Here is a 21,664-nt window from a genome sequence, read left to right on the forward strand (position 1 = left end):
TTCTTTTCAAAGAGGAATGTTGAAACACGGAAAGTTCAATTGGCACAATATAATGGGTTATAGAACTCTTAATTATCATTAAGATTAGTATTTTGCACTGACACAAGTCTTAATGCATAGTTTGTATTCTCACTTTTGTTTAATGATGTTAAATACGTGACTTAGAATATCACAGTCTATGCTACAGTATGATCTATAAGTTAAGTTAATGCAGTAGTGACCTAGAGTTGTTTTTAAAATGGAAAACACAGTCTTTTACTCACAGTTTATAGAATAAAAATTGAACACTTTCACAGTTCATAATAGTCACTGATTATGTCCTACGTTCAATCGTAGAATAATCCTCACAGTCCATCAAACACTTGAGGAAATGCCATTAATATCACTCCTATAACAGTCTCTGGAATACTAATAAGTTTTTATGACTGAATTTGCATGACACGAGTCCATATGACCTAATATTGCTATAAAAAGTCCTTAACATTCAGTTAGTTTTTCATGGTAATAATCGAAAGTTCGAGAAAATACGTGGAAAAAATAGTCACATTTAGTCCTGTTATTTGTTGAATATTTAGTGGAATAGCATTTCACACAGTTCATAATCGTACTAGTATACGAGAAGTGCGTCTCAGAATTAATTAAATTGTCATAAATTGGAAGTTCAGTTTATCACACTCAATGTCCTATAGAGCATCCAGCGTTAAGAAAAGACTACAGGCATTATGGGCTTTTACTTCTATTGGTGTTACCCATTTTAGTTCTACATGTATATAAAAATTATAATGAATTCCTATCAAAATGTATAATTTTTCTTATGAAACAAGCATTGGTTGTGCCATACAATACTAAAGAAGACGTAAAATCATTTTGATATCTTTGAGTTTATCCTTTTAAATATCGTATATGCGGTTCAGTACACGGAACAGCCGGCCATGCATGTCGCATTGCGCGCCACATTTCAGCGTGTAGTGCGGAAGTGTGTACAGTAGTCAACACGTGTAATAACTCAGCTTAACCACTGCGAATCATCATTGGTGAGGTCAGTGCGGCATGTTTCCCTTTTTGTGTGTGTCACTCATTACAGTGATTGCTTATGTAAGGGAGATATTCGGCAGAGTGAAGTGATCGTCTTCCTGGGGCGCATAGTGTTTTGTTATAAATACAGTATATTGTGTTTCATTTTTCGTGTATTGCATTGCTTTTTGTTGTGTGTATCGTGTATTGTCTTTTTCTGTTTAGTATTTTATATAATCAATCAGCGAGTAATACATTTAAATTATAGCTGAACATGTGAAAAGGAGAAGTAGTGAAGTTGTCAGGAGAAAGGAACGGTAAATGGTGCTTAATTCATTTTCATATTTGAAAACAAAGCATCCAGGACGAAGTGTAAACTGGGTAGTAGATAAAGCCGCAAAGTTTTTAGGAATTTCGAGGTCTTCTGTCTTCAAAATAAGGAAGGAAGCCAGTGAAGGGCCATTCCAGAGTCCCAGCAAGAAGCGGGAAAGGAACGCAGTAATTCCAGACTCATTAAATACGATGATTTTGTCAGAAGTGGAATACGGCGCACTGTTCATGAATTCTATTTTAGAGATGAACCGCCAACTCTACACAATCCTCACTTCCGTAAACAGCAACCCCGAACTACCTGATTTTAAGAAATCATACGAATAGGTCATTCAGCATTCTGTATTTTATGTTGCGGAAGAATATTTAAGTTATCGTATTTTGTGATAAACATGAAGCCCTTGCATCTGTTGTCACTTACGAGTAAATTTATCTGAAATGAGCTGAAGGATACATCACCGAGATAGAGGTATCTCGCCATCAGCTTCCTGTGTTGTAACCACACAGTATTTGCCTTAATAATGAAATATTTCTGGCGGCTAATAGACTCAGCACTGCGCTCCCTTAAAGCAACAACGATCATGAAACGTTCTCAGATATAAGAAACAAGACTATCATTTCGGTTTCTGGGCTTGCTTATTATTATTATTATTATTATTATTATTATTATTATTATTATTATTATTATTATTATTATTATTGTTGTTGTTGTTGTTGTTGTTGTTGTTATTATTTAGTTTGCATCCCTGCATGTTCAAACTCTTACTCTATTTCGAATGATACAGTCAGTGGCTATTATCCTTAGAAACGTTATAGCAAAACGAAATGTCATGACTGTAATTTCATTAATTCATTAATGACTGGAGATAATCTGGCATTTACAACAGCTGTACCAAGCGATGTATAATTTTATGTCATCACTGTATTTCACAAGCAGTGTCCGAGCCACGGTGAGTGAGCGAGTATGGCAACAGTGGAAGGCAGCAGGCCCTTAAGGCCTGTAGTCTTTTCTTAACTCTGGATGCTTTATAGTATGCTGTTACTGTCAATGACAAAGTTCAAAATTACGAGAGTTTGACAAAGTTCGCAATACCGTCAACTGGTAAACTAAACACTTGAATTCCTGATTATACTTCAATGCACAGTCTCTATCGTAAATTCATTTAGTTAAGACATTTGCAAATCTTATACAATGATGGTTTAGTCAGAGAAAATTTTATAACATTTCACACGCCTCAACACGGCTGAAACTTCACTTGCGACATCCTCGCACAATTTCAAAGTTCTAGAGCGTAACAGTTACGTCTCTCGCGAAGCGCGATGGAGCATACTGACGTCTTGTCGTGATCATAGAGTTTAAGATACACTGACTATGCCCTTGGTTCGTCAACCTATTTATATCCAGCTGGGAGCCTTACTCTGAGTGAGGTGACAGAGGGGTGACTTCCCAAATTTCAACTCGTTATATCTTTGAAACCACTGGACGGATTAGCCTCAAATTTGCAGAGTTGTACTTTTAAAATATGAGCTACAGTTTGGTGTTAGTCTCATATTTATTGGTCCAGTCGTTGAGAAGCTTAAAAAATAATTTCGAGACGTCTCTGCAGGGAGGTGAGCTACAAGCAGTGCTGACATCACTCGACCTTGCTCCTCTCATGCTATCTTCCTCACGTAGTGCAGTAGGGACGAGAACATTCTCTTGCACAGCTGTTCGTACGTTGTAACTTAGCTGTTCGATCATGAATAAAGATTTTAGAAGTCATATGTGCCGTGGGCTATGCCTTCCTGGTACATGTTCCTCCCGATCTGACGAAAAGGAAATACGCAGGGTTTTCTTTTCTAGGCCTAATTCCACTTGTTGCTATTAGGCATTCGCACTATTATCAATGGATTTAAATATTTGGTTGCACAAGGCGAAATAATCCCATCATCAGTCAGTTTGTGGATCAAATTTCGGGCTTCTTCCCTATATTCTTCTGGAATGGGATATAGCTTTTTCCGGTGAGGGGATAATTCTGTCATGTTGAGATGATACTTGTAACCAGCTATCTCTCCTGGTTTATTATCGAACAGACATGAACATTTCTGTAAGACTTCATTTTTAGCCTCCTCTAGTTTCAATCTGATTTCCGGGTCTTCAACTACACTGGCTATTGACATCACATAATCTGGACCTATTATGGAGTTTTCATCAAGTAGGGACTCTACTCCGTCCTCTTCCTAGTCACCCCCTCTACCATCTGCTACGGCTGGCGCTTCCTCACTTACATCGGGCTCATTGCAGTCACCACCGGCTTTTTCGAAGTGGGCTCCATTTTCTTGAATTTCCATGTCGTTTCGTCCTACCAGCTGCAGTTCTACAGAATCATTTTTCAATTTCATGAGGTTGGCATCATAATCGATTGTTCCTTTGTATTTAATCATCAAATCTGATTCAAGAATTAAGTTGAAATTAAGGCGTGACATTACCAGAAAGATGTGCTCAAATTACTGGTTATTTATTTCAAATTCCAAAAATGCCTGTGACTTACACTTAATAGCTTTGTCTGGGACTATCCCTCTTACTTTAATTTGTGCTGCAGGTGATAACAAAATGTTGCTCAGATTTTTCAGTGAGCCCACAAGTCTGTCAGAAATCAGAGAGGCTTGCACTCCGGAGTCAATGTGCGTAGTTACATGTAAATTACCCGTTCTTACAGTAATAGCTGGTAATGAAGGTATATAATTATTGGCCTTAGTGTCTGTGCGTCTTCAAATAGCAATTCTGAATCATCATTGTGCCAGTAGTTAATGACGGCAATACAGTGACTCAATACCTCGTTTTCATTGTGATTTGTAGGCAATCTCCTTATTGTACAATCAGGGTTTTTTCTTTATAGCACCTGTTGATTCATGATCAGGTGATCGTCGCTCTCTAGATTCAAATTGTCGTTGGTATTCCAGGGATGTGGCTCCAGGCTCCTCAGGATTATGATTTTTTCTCTGACGTATTCCTGGGTATCTCTCCATGGTCTTTCTAATTTGTGTCTTCTCGAATCTCGATTTTCTCCAGGAGGGTTCTCCTGATGCCTCCATGAATTTCTTGGTCGGTAAGGATGTCTATCTTGATTCCTCTGACGTCTGAAGTTCTGAAATCATGTTGGATTAGTTGGGGTTATTCTGCCTTCTTCTCATGGCCTGGGTTCTTCTCTCTCCTGCGGCTTTATTTCCGTGGAGTTCGTGCTCACTTCTCTATTGGGTGTTAGCTGTGTCCAACCTATGCAAAGTAGCATCAAAATATTCTAGCGTCTTGATGTTGGCAGCAACTAATATCTCCTGCATGTGAGGCGGGTATTGAAGGGTCAGAATTTGAATAAGCTCAAGATCTGGCAGAGGGGGATCCAAGAATTGTAACTTCTTCAATTGCATTAGAAAGTAATCAAAATACTTTGAAGTGTTGACTGAGGTATTGTTGAGTTTCTGCATCCCAAAATCTTTCAGGAAGAGCCTGCTTAAAGTCTTCATAATTTTTGAAGCTGTTCTTAAAAGTGATAAACCAAGATAAGGCTCGTGTTTCCAGAAGCTTCGATACAACTCTAAGTTTCCTGTCGTTTTCCACCGTGTTCTCCTGTAGGTAATCCTCAACATTCAATAAAAATTCTCGTGCGGTGTATTCATCACGTCCGGAAAATTTTACTGGCTTGTCGTCTTGTACTTTAATAAGGGTCATTGTACTGTATATCTCCCTTGAAGAACCGGCATTTGTGACATCAGTTATAGGGTCTCTTAATTTAATTTGGTTGACCTCTTCAGAAAGGTTCTCAATTTTGGAGTTAATTGAGGCATCTAATTTTGTTTCTCAGATCGGTTTTAATGACTTGTACGTCCTTAACAGAAAGCAGCTATCTGCGTGTGAGTGCTATCTAGCTGTCCCGTAATACGTTTGTCTAGCTCTCCTTGAGTGCTTTTGATAAGTCCTATCTCGCTTTTCAGTTTACCTACGTCATTTTTCAACGCATCTCGAAAGTTTTCTTGTACCTGAGCCAACTTTATTTGAGCTTGTGAAATGTTACCGTGTGATTCCTGGAATTCTGTTCGTAGATTTTTAAGATCGGCGGAAAATGCTTGAACTGAAAGAAGAACTGTTCTTAGATCTTTATCCAAAGACTTGATAACTTCTGTCTTGATTTCTTCCTTAACAGATTCTAAATTTTCTACGAATTGGTCCCGCATATTTTTCGATGTTGCTTCAACGTGAGCGCTTGAATCTGTCAGTTTCTTTTCGAGGCATGTTCCGGCTTCACGGAATCATTGCTCTATAAGTGCACTTGAGTCAGTGAGCCTTTTATTAATTACTTTATCGGCCTCCGCAAATTTTGTTTCTAATGTCTTGTCAATTTTGGAAGTAAAATTTTCGACCTTGCCATTCGACTCAGTTAACTGCGCCTGCAGTTGAGTATTTGACTCTACTAATTGAGTATTAAGCAGGGTATTAGAGTTGACTATCTTCGCCTGTAATTGCATCTGTAATTGGTTGTTAGACTCTACCATTTGGGCCTGTAAATGGGTATTGGATTCTACCATTTGAGTGTTAATACGATCAATTTTAGCGTTCTGATCGTTAATGCTCAGCCTAAGAGCTTCGATTGCGGCAAGTAAATTATCCATGTTGCAAGATAGTCAATAAAGTCAAATGTGAAATACTGCGAGCCCTTCACGTTCGGGTTATTATCGCTTAAGTTAATGGCATTCAGATAGGCTATTTTTACTTTGTTGTGGCTCCAATCGAGCCCTTCACGTTCGAGGTGCCATCTATTATGACTATCCTCTCTGTACCGGGAAATGATTATGGGGCCAGAGCATGGGAAGGATCTCAGGTAGTGTGAGGTTACTTATTGGAACAGGTACAGAGAAGGATATTTTCGCAGGGCGAATAATAGATGGCAAAATCTTTTTGACAATATTTATTGATTTTTTTAATGTGAATCACCCTGCAGTTGAATTGTCAAAATCAAATTTTCAGTCAATCTTTTCAAAATGCAAAAATGAAATATTGGCGCTGTTATATTCTGAGACATCAACTTGATATTAAAAATGTTCAAAATGAATACCAATTTTCTGAGATCATAAACACCCTACAGTTCATCTAGGATCTCTCATATATCTTTAAATTCCAACATAACACTTTGCACATAGTACTTCATTTAACCAAATTGTGTAAAACCAAAGTCCATCACTTGCGATGCAAACCTAGTATTTTTCTAAGATTTTTAAACATAATATTAACACACACTTCCATTAATAATCTGATAGTTCAAGTAAAAGTTTTCAATCACTTGCTGTACACTCCTACAGTTTATCTAAATCGATTTTACAAGAAAATAAAATAATGCACTTGCTTTATGGCAAACCCTATAGTTCATCTAGATGAAATGACTTCAATTTATAACAGATTTTAATGAGAAATCTACAGTTCAAAACAAGACACGAAGTCTTCTTGAATTATTAGGAATAGTAAAATTCACACAAAGCGCTTTTCTGTTGATGAATGTAGCACTATAAATGATTGAGTGCTTTGTTAAAAGTCAGTTAGTGTCTAAGTGGAATTACTCACTCAAAAATATATGAAAAACACTTATATCACCTGTAATCTGCTTATAAGGATTGATGAAGTACTGTCTTGCGGCTTGGTGACTGGAACTTTCTGCAGCGTGCAGCCAAGACTCGAACTCACCACCAGCAGCATGACACGTCCATTCAATGAAGACACCATGTTATTATCCCTCGTTGAAATCACAGATCATTCCCTCGCCGGATACCACGACTGAAGAAACCACGTTTAATCCCACGCTGGAAATGACGTTCTACGCAATGTAATATGACGACACTTTGCCAAGATTTCCGATGTTCTTTTCAAAGAGGAATGTTGAAACACGGAAAGTTCAATTGGCACAATATAATGGGTTATAGAACTCTTAATTATCATTAAGATTAGTGTTTTGCACTGACACAAGTCTTAATGCATCGTTTGTATCCTCACTTTTGTTTAATGATGTTAAATACGTGACTTAGAATATCACAGTCTATGCTACAGTATGATCTATAAGTCAAGTTAATGCAGTAGTGACCTAGAGTTGTTTTCAAAATGGAAAACACAGTCTTTTACTCACAGTTTATAGAATAAAAATTGAACACTTTCACAGTTCATAATAGTCACTGATTATGTCCTACGTTCAATCGTAGAATAATCCTCACAGTCCATCAAACACTTGAGGAAATGCCATTAATATCACTCCTATAACAGTCTCTGGAATACTAATAAGTTTTTATGACTGAATTTGCATGACACGAGTCCATATGACCTAATATTGCTATAAAAAGTCCTTAACATTCAGTTAGTTTTTCATGGTAATAATCGAAAGTTCGAGAAAATACGTGAAAAAATAGTCACATTTAGTCCTGTTATTTGTTGAATATTTAGTGGAATAGCATTTCACACAGTTCATAATCGTACTAGTATACGAGAAGTGCGTCTCAGAATTAATTAAATTGTCATAAATTGGAAGTTCAGTTTATCACACACAATGTCCTAGTATGCTGTTACTGTCAATGACAAAGTCCAAAATTACGAGAGTTTGACAAAGTTCGCAATACCGTCAACTGGTAAACTAAACACTTGGATTCCTGATTATACTTCAGTGCACAGTCTCTATCGTAAATTCATTTAGTTAAGACATTTGCAAATCTTATACAATGATGGTTTAGTCGAAGAAAATTTTATAACATTTCACACGCCTCAACGCGGCTGAAACTTCACTTGCGACGTCCTCGCACAATTTCAAAGTTCTAGAGCGTAACATTTATATCTCTCGCGAAGCGCGATGGAGCATACTGACGTCTTGTCGTGATCATATAGAGTTTAAGATACACTGACTATGCCCTCGGTTCGTCAACCTATTTATATCCGGCTGGGAGCCTCACTCTGAGTGAGGTGACAGAGGGGTGACTTCCCAAATTTCAACCCGTCATATCTTTGTAACCACTGGACGGATTAGCCTCAAATTTGCAATGTTGTACTTTTAAAATATGAGCTACAGTTTGGCGTTAGTCTCATATTTATTGGTCCAGTCGTTGAGAAGCTTAAAAAATAATTTCGAGACGTCTCTGCGGGGAGGTGAGCTACAAGCAGCGCTGACATCACTCGACCTTGCCCCTCTCATGCTGTCTTCCTCAAATAGTGCAGTAGGGACGAGAACATTCTCTTGCACAGCTGTTCGTACGTCGTAACTTAGCCGTTCGTTCATGAATAAAGATTTTATAACTCGTATGTGCCAGGGTCTATGCCTTCCTGGTACAGTATGGACTTTATCAAGCTGAACGAAAAATTGAGTTATGTAAAATTTTGGATCATTTGATACTTTTGCTTAATTTTTCATACTTTCTTGTTTATTTTAATAAACAGATTTCCTCCAAAAACTGACGTCATGCTTCGCCTTATTTTATTTGTAATTCCTTTTAGTTGACCTCACTGTATCCATATTTAGTTATATATTCTCCATCAAATACAGGGTGTATGCAATTTTAGGTTAATTTTTAAAAATCACATTTCGAACTGAGCTCCCCTGGCAGGCACCAATTTCAAGTAGTTAGCGCTGTGGGCAAACAATATTTAGCCGCCCCCCACCGCTCGTTTTTTCTGTTCCTCTAAAAAAAATAATTGTTTACAAATTAAAGATTACAGTTTTCAAGATTATGAGTTTTAAAACCACATTATGGAAATAAAGTCAATTCTCATAATTAAATTTATCCAGCCAAATAAAGGTAACAGCCAAATAAGGATCAGGCTGTTTTTATTTTTATTTAAAAAGCCGTTGGTTCAGTTTGATTGTGTGTAAGTAAATATTTTAGAAATTAGACACACATAAATTATCATTAATTTATTGTAATTTGTTTCGATCACATTTTAAAATACAAATTGTTTTATAGGCTGCTTGTATATAATACTACTTTACATAAAATATTTTTTCCTTGATTTTTTCCTAGGAAACTCTTGAACAATTTCACCAAAGTTGGTTTTGTAAGTTAAATCATTTTCAGTGCACATAAGGACTAATGAGCTTAACTTTTCGTTAAGAAGAGTTGCCCTCTTAGCATGTTTTACTGTGCTTAAAACTGAAAAATTCCTTTCTGCAGTACAGTTGGTTATTGGTAAGGTCAAAAACATCCTAATTGCAATTTCAAGTTTGGGAAAAGTACTTGACATTGTTTTGCTTCATGTAAGAATACACTTTAGGCAAGTTTTCTAATTCTTCGAGTTCAACATAAATTTTAAAGTGTACACATTCATTTACAAAATCTTGACTGATGTCTTGCTGGGTACAGCAAACTAAGTTTCAAAGCAGCGTTCTTCACTTCTGATGATTCGGATGAGCAAGGCAATAGTAGAGGTAACACTTGAAATCTGGAAGCTACGACTTCATATGCTTCTTTCCTTCTTGCTAAGTGTGTTTCATTTGCAAATATTTTCCGTTTTCGTATTCTTGAGTAGCTTGGAACATCACATCCACCTGTTTTCAAAGCAGATTGGTCATATATATCAAACTCATCCCTTTTCCCTATGATGAATCCTTCCAGGGTTTTCAGTTGTTTTACCCCTCCCTCAAGATTAAGATTTTCATACTGCAAGTTTTTAGAATACTTGTCAACTCTTTACAAAATGTCATTCCACACAACTAACAGAAAAGTGGTCTCGAAATTCTGAAATTTAGTTCCAAGGTTTTGTGCCTCAAGTCTACAAGCAGGTTTTATACTGGAGTCTTCAGATAGTTGCCTCAACTATTGTTGTATTTCTTCATAAACTTTTACCAAAGCTCTGACAGCATCTGCTCTTGCAGACCATCTGTTTTCTGATAAGGATTTTATTACTGGCGTACCGTTTTTTGCCAAGAATTGCTTCAAAATATTCCACCTGTATGTTGACACAGAAAAGTAATGATACAACTCGTGGACGAAGCCAAAGAAAACTACTATGGCAGTGCAGCATTCTGCGGCAGCCGAACCAACAAGAGTTAATTAATGTGCTGCACACAGTATGTATTCAGCAAGGGGATTTTGCTGCTTTAATCGGGCCTGAAGACCTGAGTAAGCTCCACATATATTGGAAGAATTATTATAACTTTGGCCCCTAAAGTTCTTGATGTTGATTTTGAAACTCTTGAGACAGTCAACTACAGCCTTTTCTAGTCCAGCAGCTGTATGTGATATTCCAGGCAGAAGCTTAATGAGTCGTTCTACAGGCTTTGGCTCTGTTTGAGGTACATATTGTAAAATAATAGCCAACTGGTCAGTGTGAGAACAATCAGGCATCGAATCTGAGCAGTATCTAGCTTCTTTTACTTCATCAAGTACAGTTTTAAGCACACAATTCCCCATAACATATTTGAGAAGACAGGTATGAGGTGTGCCCTTAACTTTTGTAACCAAATTTCCCGATGTGCGGGGCAAGGAATGGGTCATATTCATTAATTAACTCGAAGCATCCAAGATATAAACCATTTGAAGTTGATCCAAAATCCTCGTCTCCTTGGAAAAGTAAACCCCTAACTGCCAAAAATCGTGCAACAGAAACTATTCTTGAGATTATACTTCGCCAGTAGTTTACCTCTTCTTCGTACTGTGTAAATGGAATTTTATTACCCTGCATTAACTGTTTTTGTCTGGTGATGTACGTAAGAACATTACCCCTGTGGTCAGGAGAATGTTCATGATGTTTCAGTAGTTTGTAACTGTGCTTCCAGTCACTAAAACCGGTAGATAAGTGTTTTTTTACATTGTCTGGTTGAAATGAACAGCATTGAATACAGAATACTTTCCCAGTTGACTGTGAATACAATTACCAGTCTCTTAAAACAACATCTCCATTAGGAAGAGTACCCTTAAACATGTTTTGACACAATGTTCTTTTTACCATCATTGTAAGTTTAGAGAGATTTCGAAAAATCCACATTTACGTTTTGTTTTGGACAATGTTTGATATCTGATTTTAACTACTGATTTTAACTTGATATTCCAAGTAGCAGCATTATCCGGCTTAATGGCTAAATAGTTAGTGTGCTGGCCTTTGGTCTCTGGGGTCCCGGGTTCGATTTCCGGCCGGGCCGGGGATTTTAAATTCGTCTGGTTAATTTCTCCGGCTTGGGGGTTGGGTGTTTGTGCTCGTCTTAAAAATGTATAGTTCAATTCATCGAAGTCGATTCATATTTAATAAGAAGAAACATAAAATATGCCAATTTATACTTAATCAGAAACATACAAAATTGTAGCTGGCTAAATGGTCGTTAAGACTGAAAGCCAAAATAAAAAAATAAAAAAAAAAATGTAACAGGATCATCTATAGAAAATGAATTAGGTAAGGTTACCTCAGGTTGTGATTGTGAAATAGTGGACAACTTCAGGCTCATTGTTCAATTTAATACCAACGCAGAGGTGATCTGTCTGTATATTTAGGCCTTGTAAGTCTTCTTGTATAAAGTTAAATGGGACCGATGATGAAGTCAAAGGTTTTGTTAAGTCATCTTGGCATTCCGATTCCGAGGTTGAACGAGTCAAAGTAAAGAACTTTCCCATTTTGGGCACTTTCTGAAGTAGTTCAAGTTCGTCACACTGCTTTTTACCAGCACTTTTTTTTTTGTATTCAGCACCACTTAACTTTATACTCATGGTTAAATACTGAAAGACCTGTAAGAATTACACGAGACAATGAGTTGGCTAGGTGAGGTTATCATGTTGATGGTGAGCGGATGTAAACAACAATACCCACACGAACCAATGACAGACAGGGCAGTGGCTCTCTAGACTAACAGGGTTGCCAAGCCACCAACTACAATTGCCCACCCAGCACCCGCACGAGTTACATAATACTTTTTTTTATTGTTTGCAGTTATTTAATTTTCTTCATAAAATTTAAATATATAGATTAAAATCAGGTTTTAAAGTTAGAATAGTTTAAAGTGTTTTATATAGGCTAATAAAATAATTGGAATAATTTGTGGGAAGTAAAAGTAATTTGAATGTAATGAATTTAAGACGTAATTCATGCAGGCCATAATTACTCGATCCGCCGGCTGCCACCCCTCAAAAACTGATGCCCTGGGCAAATGCCCAGTCCGCACATTTGTAAATTGGGGCCTGACCCCTGGAAGCAGCTGACTAGTTAGGGGCAAATTACCTTTATTGTAGAAACAAGAACATATAAGTGGTGCAGCCAACATGGTGCTTTTGTTTTTGCTTCTCACACCTTCACACCTTTTTTGCAGTATTTTGGACACAGTGGTTATACAAAATGCTTGCCCAATGTGTGATGTTATTGTTTTTGTATTTTGGTGAAGTCGAAGTACCCAGTTTATCGGATGCGAACGACGTGAAGAATGTGGAAATCAGTGAGGTTTGAAAGTAGAATCCACGTTACCTATAATATGTACAAGCAAAAGGTGAAAGTCAAATGTAAATTCAGATTAATTGCAGTAATAAACCATTTCACCTTTACTATACGGAAGGCAATGCCTAGTATGAGTGTTTTCAAGTGTTATTAGAGCGAGGCTACAACGTCAAAATTTGACGATAGGATGGTCAACATGACACGGTAAATTTCTGACAGGTCATAAGTCACAGAGCATGTTGAACCAGATAGAGTATGCGAGCTAACCGTATAGCAGAGTAGAGATTTGGTATTTTCACCCACCGGGGTATGTTTTTATTTTGCTCCACGTAAATTGTGACGTAATGAAACCTATCGGGAGGTATTTCTTTTCATTTTTGGTTCAAGTTAGGTTATAGAATTAAGGGCATGACGCAGAATGGAGGTGGCGCCTTATATGTGACCAGATTATTATTATTATTATTATTATTATTATTATTATTATTATTATTATTATTATTATCATTATTATGTGACATCAAGATTTAAGGAAAATTTTGTTTATAACAGCGATATAGAGTTCATCGTTTTCTTGATATTCAGCTCTGATAAAACCTATGCAGCACAGGTTATTTTCATTTTTCCAAATTGAATGCGATTGTCTTGTGGGGTAATAGTTGGCATTTTAGGTGAGCTGATTTTTTTTTACACGAGGGCACTGCTATTTGTCGACTCTTTCGACTGAATGACTAGGTCCCTATGCCTGAAGGACAGCAATTCCCATATGTCTCTTGAATAAGTGTTTAATAATGGCTGTGTTAGAGGAGAAGTTGTTGGAGGAGAACAATAGGAAGACCTTGGAAAACATTAGACAGACACAGGAAAGGAGTGATGAAAATAGTAGGCAGGCACAGGAGAGGAGTGATGAAAACATTAGGCAGGTGCAGGAGAATATCAGGCAGGCACAGGAAAGAATTAGAGAGAAAAATAGGCAGGCACACGAGAAACTGTTAGAACAGATAAGAACCTTGAAACTCAAATGTAATGCCGGTAGGAACGAGCTAGCCCAACAGCTTGCGCAAGGTCAAGAGCAGGTGGCCCAGTTGAAGGGAGAGATAACGGACACTAGAGCTGACTTAATGGTCCATTAAGTAAAAAAATTTGAATTGAATTGAAAAAATTGAATAGGGGTCGTACTTCAAACTATCCGTTTAAATGAAAACTGAACAAATTCGACCATAGTCAGCATAAATTCTTCTAGCGGACAATAAGAATGATCTAGAAAAATGAAGGACAACATATAATCAAGACAAGTGAACTGAGCATTGAGTGAAACACAGATGAACCTAATGAAGAACTAGTGTAGTGCCATAGAAGGAATTTTAGGAAGTTTTAGTTTAGAAATAGCTTTTTAATTTGTATATCTAATTTTAACATCCCCACCCTCCCTCACCATTAAGTGTCCCTTACCAACAAATTTTAATTATGAAATGTTTTATGCTTATTCGCCTAAGCTTTAAGATAAGCAGCTGATGATGATTGCCAAGCAATTGAAACATTTACTGCAATTTTAAATGACATAAAATTTAGCCTAAGGCTAAATAAAAGTATCGATTGGGTAAAAAAAAAAAAATGTTTACTTAATTCTTATCTTGATTGCAATATCGATATGGAATGAAGTGGATAGTATGTAAGACTTATTGGTCATCGTAAAAAGCTTAAATGGGGTACAAAACGAGGTAGGCATACTCAAAGACGGTATGACGCAATTCAAGGAGGAGGTCAATGTTTCAATCGCCGAAGTCTCCGACAATTTTAAATATAAAATATAAAGTTTGAAGATGGAGATGTTGACGGTCGTAGAAGCTATCCAAGAGAAGACAGAAGGTCAGATAGACAGGATCAAGGAAGATATGACAGCTGAGATTAAGAAGGAAGTTCAGGAACTGAGACAGTTGGCGGAGGAAGAAGTCGGCCGTGTGAAGACTGAAATCAGGGGCGAAATGTCTAATCTCTGGAAGGAAGTTAACGGCAGGATCATTCAAAACCAGGAAGAAAGTAGCCAGAACGGCATAAAGCTAGGAGAAAGAATCGCGTCATGGGGGGAAATGAAGCAGAAGGCCAAGAATAGAATAGATAGCAATGCCGACCAGATAACGGACCTTAAGTGTAATTTAGGGATGCAAGCTAGTATAATACTAGACCTCCAGAGGTAGATGACACAGTTAAGATTGCAGGATGATTGGTCCATGACTAACATAAAATCTTCGTCATACCATCAATGTTATCTGGGACTGCAACCATTAAATTAAGCCGGTAAATTAGGACCACCGCCAGATGACACAGTGCACGATAGAGTATATCCAGTAACATACAGGGGGCGCACATGAGCAGAAATGCACAGATGTCAACGCCAATAATTAATATTATTCAGACAGGTCAAGGCAGTTAGTAACCACCTAGAACATATCAGGTGGAAATGGCCATCTAGCCTCCTGATTGGTAGGTGCTGGGAGAACAAAAGTTTCCATCCCATGGAAACTTGGGGAGAATTCTGGAACATGGTTGTGTTTACCCAAGAGGCTATTTAAGCTCGATATGGGCAGCCATAGAGCGGTCCTATTATAATTGTCAGAGCGGGTGCTGGATGAATCCCTGTCAGTCAGGAGGGATTGCATAACCGGGGGTATGAGACCAGATGGCCTTCCTGTCGTCACGTGATTCTTGAGATGAGAATCTCAACCCAGAATTGACCAGGATTCGAGCCTCAGCCTTCCGGGCGGGAAGCCAGCCTCTGAGCCACTGAGCTAATCACGCCCCCTCCAGATTATGAAAAGTATCTGAGACAGATTTGTATCCCACGAGGTAAAATTAATGGCAGGATTAAATTTAGACAGGTAGTAAATCAGTACCAGGGCCATAAGATGGCATCAAAACATAAAAGATGGAGAGGACCTCCTTGAAGATCACAGGAAGGCACTGACTGATGAGCTCAAGAATTACTGGGAGGATGTCAAAGGCAGGAGAAGGACGAGATCTATGCAGTGAAATAAAATTGGTTGTTATCTCACAGTCCATAGATGCACAGCTCCATAAAGAAAGATGAAAAAGCTTGAATTAAAATTTTTTGTTACTGAGTGCATCAATGGCAATTATCATTGAAGTGGAAATATTGTCGATAGTCATAGTAATGAAGTAACTGGTAGTGGTTTTGTTTTTTAAATATTTCAAAAGCATAATGTCATTATCCCATTGACCAGGACAATAATGATGATTATTGAAATGAGAAGGATAACTTGAGAAAATGATCACTTGAAGAATAAGGAGAAAAAAGAATTATGAAAAGGGGTTGAAAGCCTCGGTCTTGAATGCCCTTTAATCGTCAAGTCAGAAGAAATGAAAATGTGATGATCTGCAGTGTCCCAAGCCCCTCATCAACAATACCATTGCACTGACTATTGTTGTTAAATGAGATGTGTTGTGTCTTTTCTACGGGCCGATGGCCTTCGATGTTAGGCCCCTTTAAACCACAGGCATGTCTTTTCTACTGCCACTCATCTCCTCTAGATGGCATTACTGCTGCAGTTAAAAAAGCTAACCTTTCAACAACAGATACTCAACAGCTAGTTAAAGAATAAGATGCAAGGTATTTTATTACAAAATATTGTAGCAAGGAACAAGATTCTTCCATACAAGAATTTGTTCATTTTTTATGTCGGGGAGTGTTCCTCCAAGCAATATCGCTCTTCTCTAATAGTACCAAGGTCACAATGAAGGTGCTACTCATGTTGTACTTGCCACTAATCATGGGTACAAATTGTTGTTCCTTTCAGTGTACATTTTTCATTGTTTCCCTGTACATATCTGCGTTGGATTATTTTCTAATATGTTCTCTATATCATTCTAGGGGTATGAAGAATTATTTTGACTCGTCTACCGTTGCTTTTGATGGGTATGTTTTAAAGGCTGCTCTTCAATGCTTACCTTATATCCTGCACTGTCAGTCAGCTGGAGCAATGAGGTGGTATTTCTTGTTGCTCAGCCATGTTCTTACAGTTGATGGATCGTCTGATGCTGGCCTTGAGTGTGTTTCATTACTTCAACAAGTAGCTCATGAAATGAATTCACGTTGGAATCCATACCTCATGATACTTAATACTAGGTAAGTATATATTATATCTGTATAAAAAGAAGGCGGTTTTTGTACTCATTGTAGAGTCTAACGATAGAGTATATTTTAGACATATTATAGGCTTTTGGGCTTGACACGGCATAGGTCCAGCAGCCTACTATTATGGATTGTCCGTAATTGTTATGGATTTCACGTCACAGTTACAGTCAAAGAGAAAATTATTACGGAAAAGCAAAGTTATCATCAATCCTTTCAAGCATCTCAACCATCCTCGTTTCAATGTGAGTTGGATACTATACTTACTCGATCATCACTTCCTTTTGCTTCCTGTGAGAATTGTGAAATGCATTGTGAATGAAGGAGCTCTGCTCTGCTGATGAAATCTTAAGTAATGTTGTACTTGCAGTATTAAGTGTACCTGACAGTAACTGTCCCATAGAAAGAGTTTTCAGTGTTGATAGGAAAAATCTGACAGAATTCAGGCCTACATTAAGCACATGAATACCGGAATCAGTTATGGTTAAGAAGACTAAAAACAGGGAGAAGGATGCTTCAAGAAAACTTGCAGTGAAAAGCTTCTGCTGTGTGCAAAACAGGCTTAAATAATTTTTTATCATTGAACTAACAGGTAAGGTGCAAATTTTATTGTGTAATATGATATCCTTAAAAATAGATTACTGTCAGGAAGTGCATACAGGGTGTTCTCATCAAGGAGGAGGAGCACGCTTTGGATTTGACTCAATTTTCTCTCTGTGTAGGTGAGTGTTGGGGGTGGGGGAGAGATTACCGATAACCCACTTCCCTGTATGCTTGCTTGTACATAAATTGAAAACTGTCATGTATATTTAAATTTCATTGTTCAATTATACATAATCTCATTCAGCACATATTCAAAACTTGGAAACATGTTTTGTGTAAAGTGGAATGCCAGCCAGTATTATGAAAATATTTCTTTCTCAAGATAGACTGCAGGATAGTTCTTTTAGGACTGTATTTTGAACTACGTATATGTGAAATTAATGTTCATAATATTCTTTATGCCATGGAACATCCTATTGGATTGACTATTACAGAAATTTTGATTACTGAAACATGGTGAAGTGAATACAAATTGATTCCACTCAGTTGACACAGCCAGATGACAGTGACAAGTCACTAGAAGAAATTGCTCTTAGACCAAAATGAGCTGTGGTCAGCTTGGCAGTAAGCACACTGTAGGATGTCTGTCTGCTTTAATTATGCATTTCTGATGTCTTATATAAAGGCTGTGTCCTGACATTGGGGATGGTTTCCTACAGGGTTATCCTGTTACTTGATGATTGAGTGGCCGCAGGTACTGCATTAGACAATACGACCTTGCTCACGGCCATCAACACTGCGTAAGAATTGGTGGTAGCAACACTAGTAACAGTCTAACAAATTGAAAGGCATTTAAAGAATCTTAATTTTCTTTGAGAAATTAAACTGATCCATTGGCAGATGTCATCCTTCAGTTTGTCTTAAGTGTGCAGATTTTTCTTGTAAACTGTTAACTTTTAATGTCCTGTGGAGATAATCACAGGTGTGGGAATCGGGAGATTGTGCAGGTCATTTGTTGTTGCTGAACTCTTATCTATCTTTAAACACCCTGTGGTCCGACTCGTTGGCTGAACGGTCAGCGTACTGGCCTTCGGTTCAGAGGGTCCCGGGTTCGATTCCCGGTCGGGTCGGGGATTTTAACCTTAATTGGTTGATTCCAATGGCCCGGGGGCTGGGTGTATGTGTTGTCTTCATCATCATTTCATCCTCATCACGATGCGCAGGTCGTCTAGAGGCGTCAGATAGAAAGACCTGCACTTGGCGAGCCGAACCCGTCCTGGGATATCCCGGCACTAAAAGCAATGATTGCTTTTATGAACACCAACAGTGTTTTGCTGAAAAAAACATAATCTTACATTCCTCTGTATAAACTCAGCAAAAAAAGTATTGCAAAACATTTTGCACAATGTTGCCATTGATGCTTTTCCGGCCCGTACTTATATACATGATATAGGCTTTTGGGTTTATGCCATGTCATGAAAGTAAGGTGAAATTCTTTACGTTTCACAGAGAACTGTGCTCTGCGTCATCAGAAGAAATTCTCGACTGTCCATGAGAAAGGCTTCTTAAACAACGAACTTTCGAATTTAGATGTTATAATAGAAGTGGAAATGGTACGTTCATTCGTCACCAGATGGCTCCCAGGATGCGGTACAGCGCTAGCGTTCGAAGCGGAAGCTGACGGAACCATCAAAATCAGTCTAAAAGGGTCACATAACATGTCTGCGTAACATATGACATAGACAGGTGTATGACATAGACACAACCCTGGAATGAAACATCTGGCGATGAGGAACGTACGAATTTGGAAAACACCGAGATGAAATAACAATAGTGAAGGGACAGGGAAAGAAACTAGCTACGTAAATCCTTAATGTCTGGTAACCAGGTATTACTTGATAGCCAGTCTCCCTGTTGAAATTGTTAGGATTTGTACGCATTTCCACAGCTTCCTGTATAATCCTGGACCTGGACCTGGACCTGTAGTGTCTAGTGTGGGTAAGAGCTCGAGCGTCTTGGAACATGACATCATGATCCGACGATAGAGCGTGCTCAGCTATTGCTGATTTGTCTGGCTGGTTGAGACGAATATTATGTTCATGTTCCTTGATACGGGTACCAATGGACCGGCATGTTTTTCCGATGTATACCTTACCGCAAGTACAGGAAATTTTGTATACCCCAGGATGTGAAAGTGGGGACCGGCATGCGGGAGATAGTGGGGTTTGAATCCCACTGTTAGAAACCCTGAAGATGGTTTTCCGTGGTTTCCCATTTTCATACCAGGCAAATGCTGGGGCTGTACCTTAATTAAAGCCACGGCCACATCCTTCCAACTCCTAGCCCTTTCCTATCCCATCGTCGCCAGAAGACCTATCTGTGTCGGTGCAACTTGAAGCCACTAGCAAAAAGTGGGGACAATTTGTCCTTGGTTTTACCCAGACTGTAAGCAATTTTAGTGGCGGTGCCAAACACGGTTTTTATATTGTGTTTGCGGAGTACCTAGGCAATTTGATCAGTGGTATTGTGAATGTAAGGCAAGTAGGCAGTTCCCTTCACTTCTTCCTTCCGTGAGCTTTCCTTGGTGGTTTCTCTGGGGTGCAGGGCTCTATGAATCTTCAAATCGCTGTAACCATTAACCTTGAATATGACTTTGTGCGTGTCCATCTCCACCTAGATATTTGATGGCTCGCAAATTCATCTCGCCCTCTTGGCGAATGTTGTGAGAATGCCTTGTTTTTGTGCTGGATAGTAGTGAGAATCTGCATGAAGATAGCGATTTATGTACTCGTATCAAGGAACATGAACGTAATATTCGTCTCAACCAGCCAGACAAATCAGCAATAGCTGAGCACGCTCTATTGTTGGGTCCTGATGTCATGTTCCAAGATGTTATTATTTATAAATTTCATTTTGCGTATTGACAGATTGAAAGTATACATAAGAAATGTGTTTTTCCACCAATCAATACACAATTTATTTTAAATAGATTAAACTAGTACCGGTTTCGGCTCTTTGATGGCCATCATCAGCTAGTACATGATTTGTTTCCAGCCATTAGACAATTCACAAGTTGTTATTGTATTAGACATCCGGATGTCTAATGGGGGATGGAAATGTATACAGTAGCATGTAATTAAAATATCAGTAGTCAAGGTAAAAAGTTACAATAAGTTAGAACATGAGTATATAGGACATATTAAAACATATGGGTCATAATATAAAACACTTAAAAAGTTTTAACACATTAAAATTTGGTAAGTATAGGTAGACACTTGTTAAACATTTTTAGTTCATGTTACATAGGTTCCATTCTTCTATCTTCTGTGTAGTTCCTTTGCTTTTATGTTGTGTTGATTTTAGCTGTGTATGGTAATCTTCGAGAAAGTTCTGAAGCTGGTATGCGTCCTGTTGATATGGACCTTTGTCATGAAGAAATTTTTTTATATTGTGTTATATATTCCAACTTGTGATGTACTGTGGTAAGTTTTAATATAGTAAACAGCAGGTCTTGAGTTAGAAGTAGTTGGTGGCAACACCTCTCTCGTCTACGTTTGTGGTTGTAGTTTTAGTTGTTGTGGAAGTCTTGTGCCATTATAATGTCTAAATTCAAAAGTTTGTTGTTTAAGAAGCCTTTCTTTTGAACAGTTGAGATTTTCTTCTGACAATGCAGAGCACAGTTCTCTGCGAAACGTAAAGAATTTCACCTTATTTTCTTGACACGGCATAAGCCCAAATGCCCATACCATGTCTATTTTGCACAATTCTTACTGTATTGATTACTTCCTTAAAAAATGGCCCTGTTCTTTTGATTGTTGTTTTAGGAAGCCTAACATCTTGGTCTTCGGCCCCTTGGGTCTGTTATTCTGTTACTGCTAACTGCGCATAGCACTATTTTCTGATCGTAAAAGGTGTTGCTCATGGAGCAGATAAAGTTTTCTAGCACTCCAGTTTCAGGAATGAACAAAAGATGAACAAAGCTTCATGTGAAAACATAATGAGATAATAATTCTTTTCTCTCTAATGCTCTTCATTCAAAATCCATTCACATAATCTAAACATATGTACAGAATAACCCAGTTTATGTGTTCGTGATTTCTTTGTACATAAACATAGGAAGTTCCTGTTTGCTGTGAAAAATGGCTAAGAGTGTTTATAGGAAATTTTACATGCAGTTTTTAGCGTCATGAACATTTTCTCATTTGAGCATTGTA

General features: G+C 38.0%; 1 protein-coding gene across 1 annotated transcript in view; it reads left to right on the top strand.

The window, feature by feature from the left end:
* Bruce (BIR repeat containing ubiquitin-conjugating enzyme) overlaps window positions 1-21,664 on the top strand; it is a 1,406,664-nt gene that overhangs the window by 262,203 nt on the left and 1,122,797 nt on the right. The window contains exon 18 of the mRNA XM_068225988.1: window positions 16,647-16,901. Coding sequence (XP_068082089.1) covers window positions 16,647-16,901 — 255 coding nt within the window. The remainder of the gene's footprint in view (window positions 1-16,646; window positions 16,902-21,664) is intronic.

Source organism: Anabrus simplex, chromosome 2 (genome assembly GCF_040414725.1).
Source record: "Anabrus simplex isolate iqAnaSimp1 chromosome 2, ASM4041472v1, whole genome shotgun sequence".
Taxonomy (NCBI): Eukaryota; Metazoa; Arthropoda; class Insecta; order Orthoptera; family Tettigoniidae; genus Anabrus; species Anabrus simplex.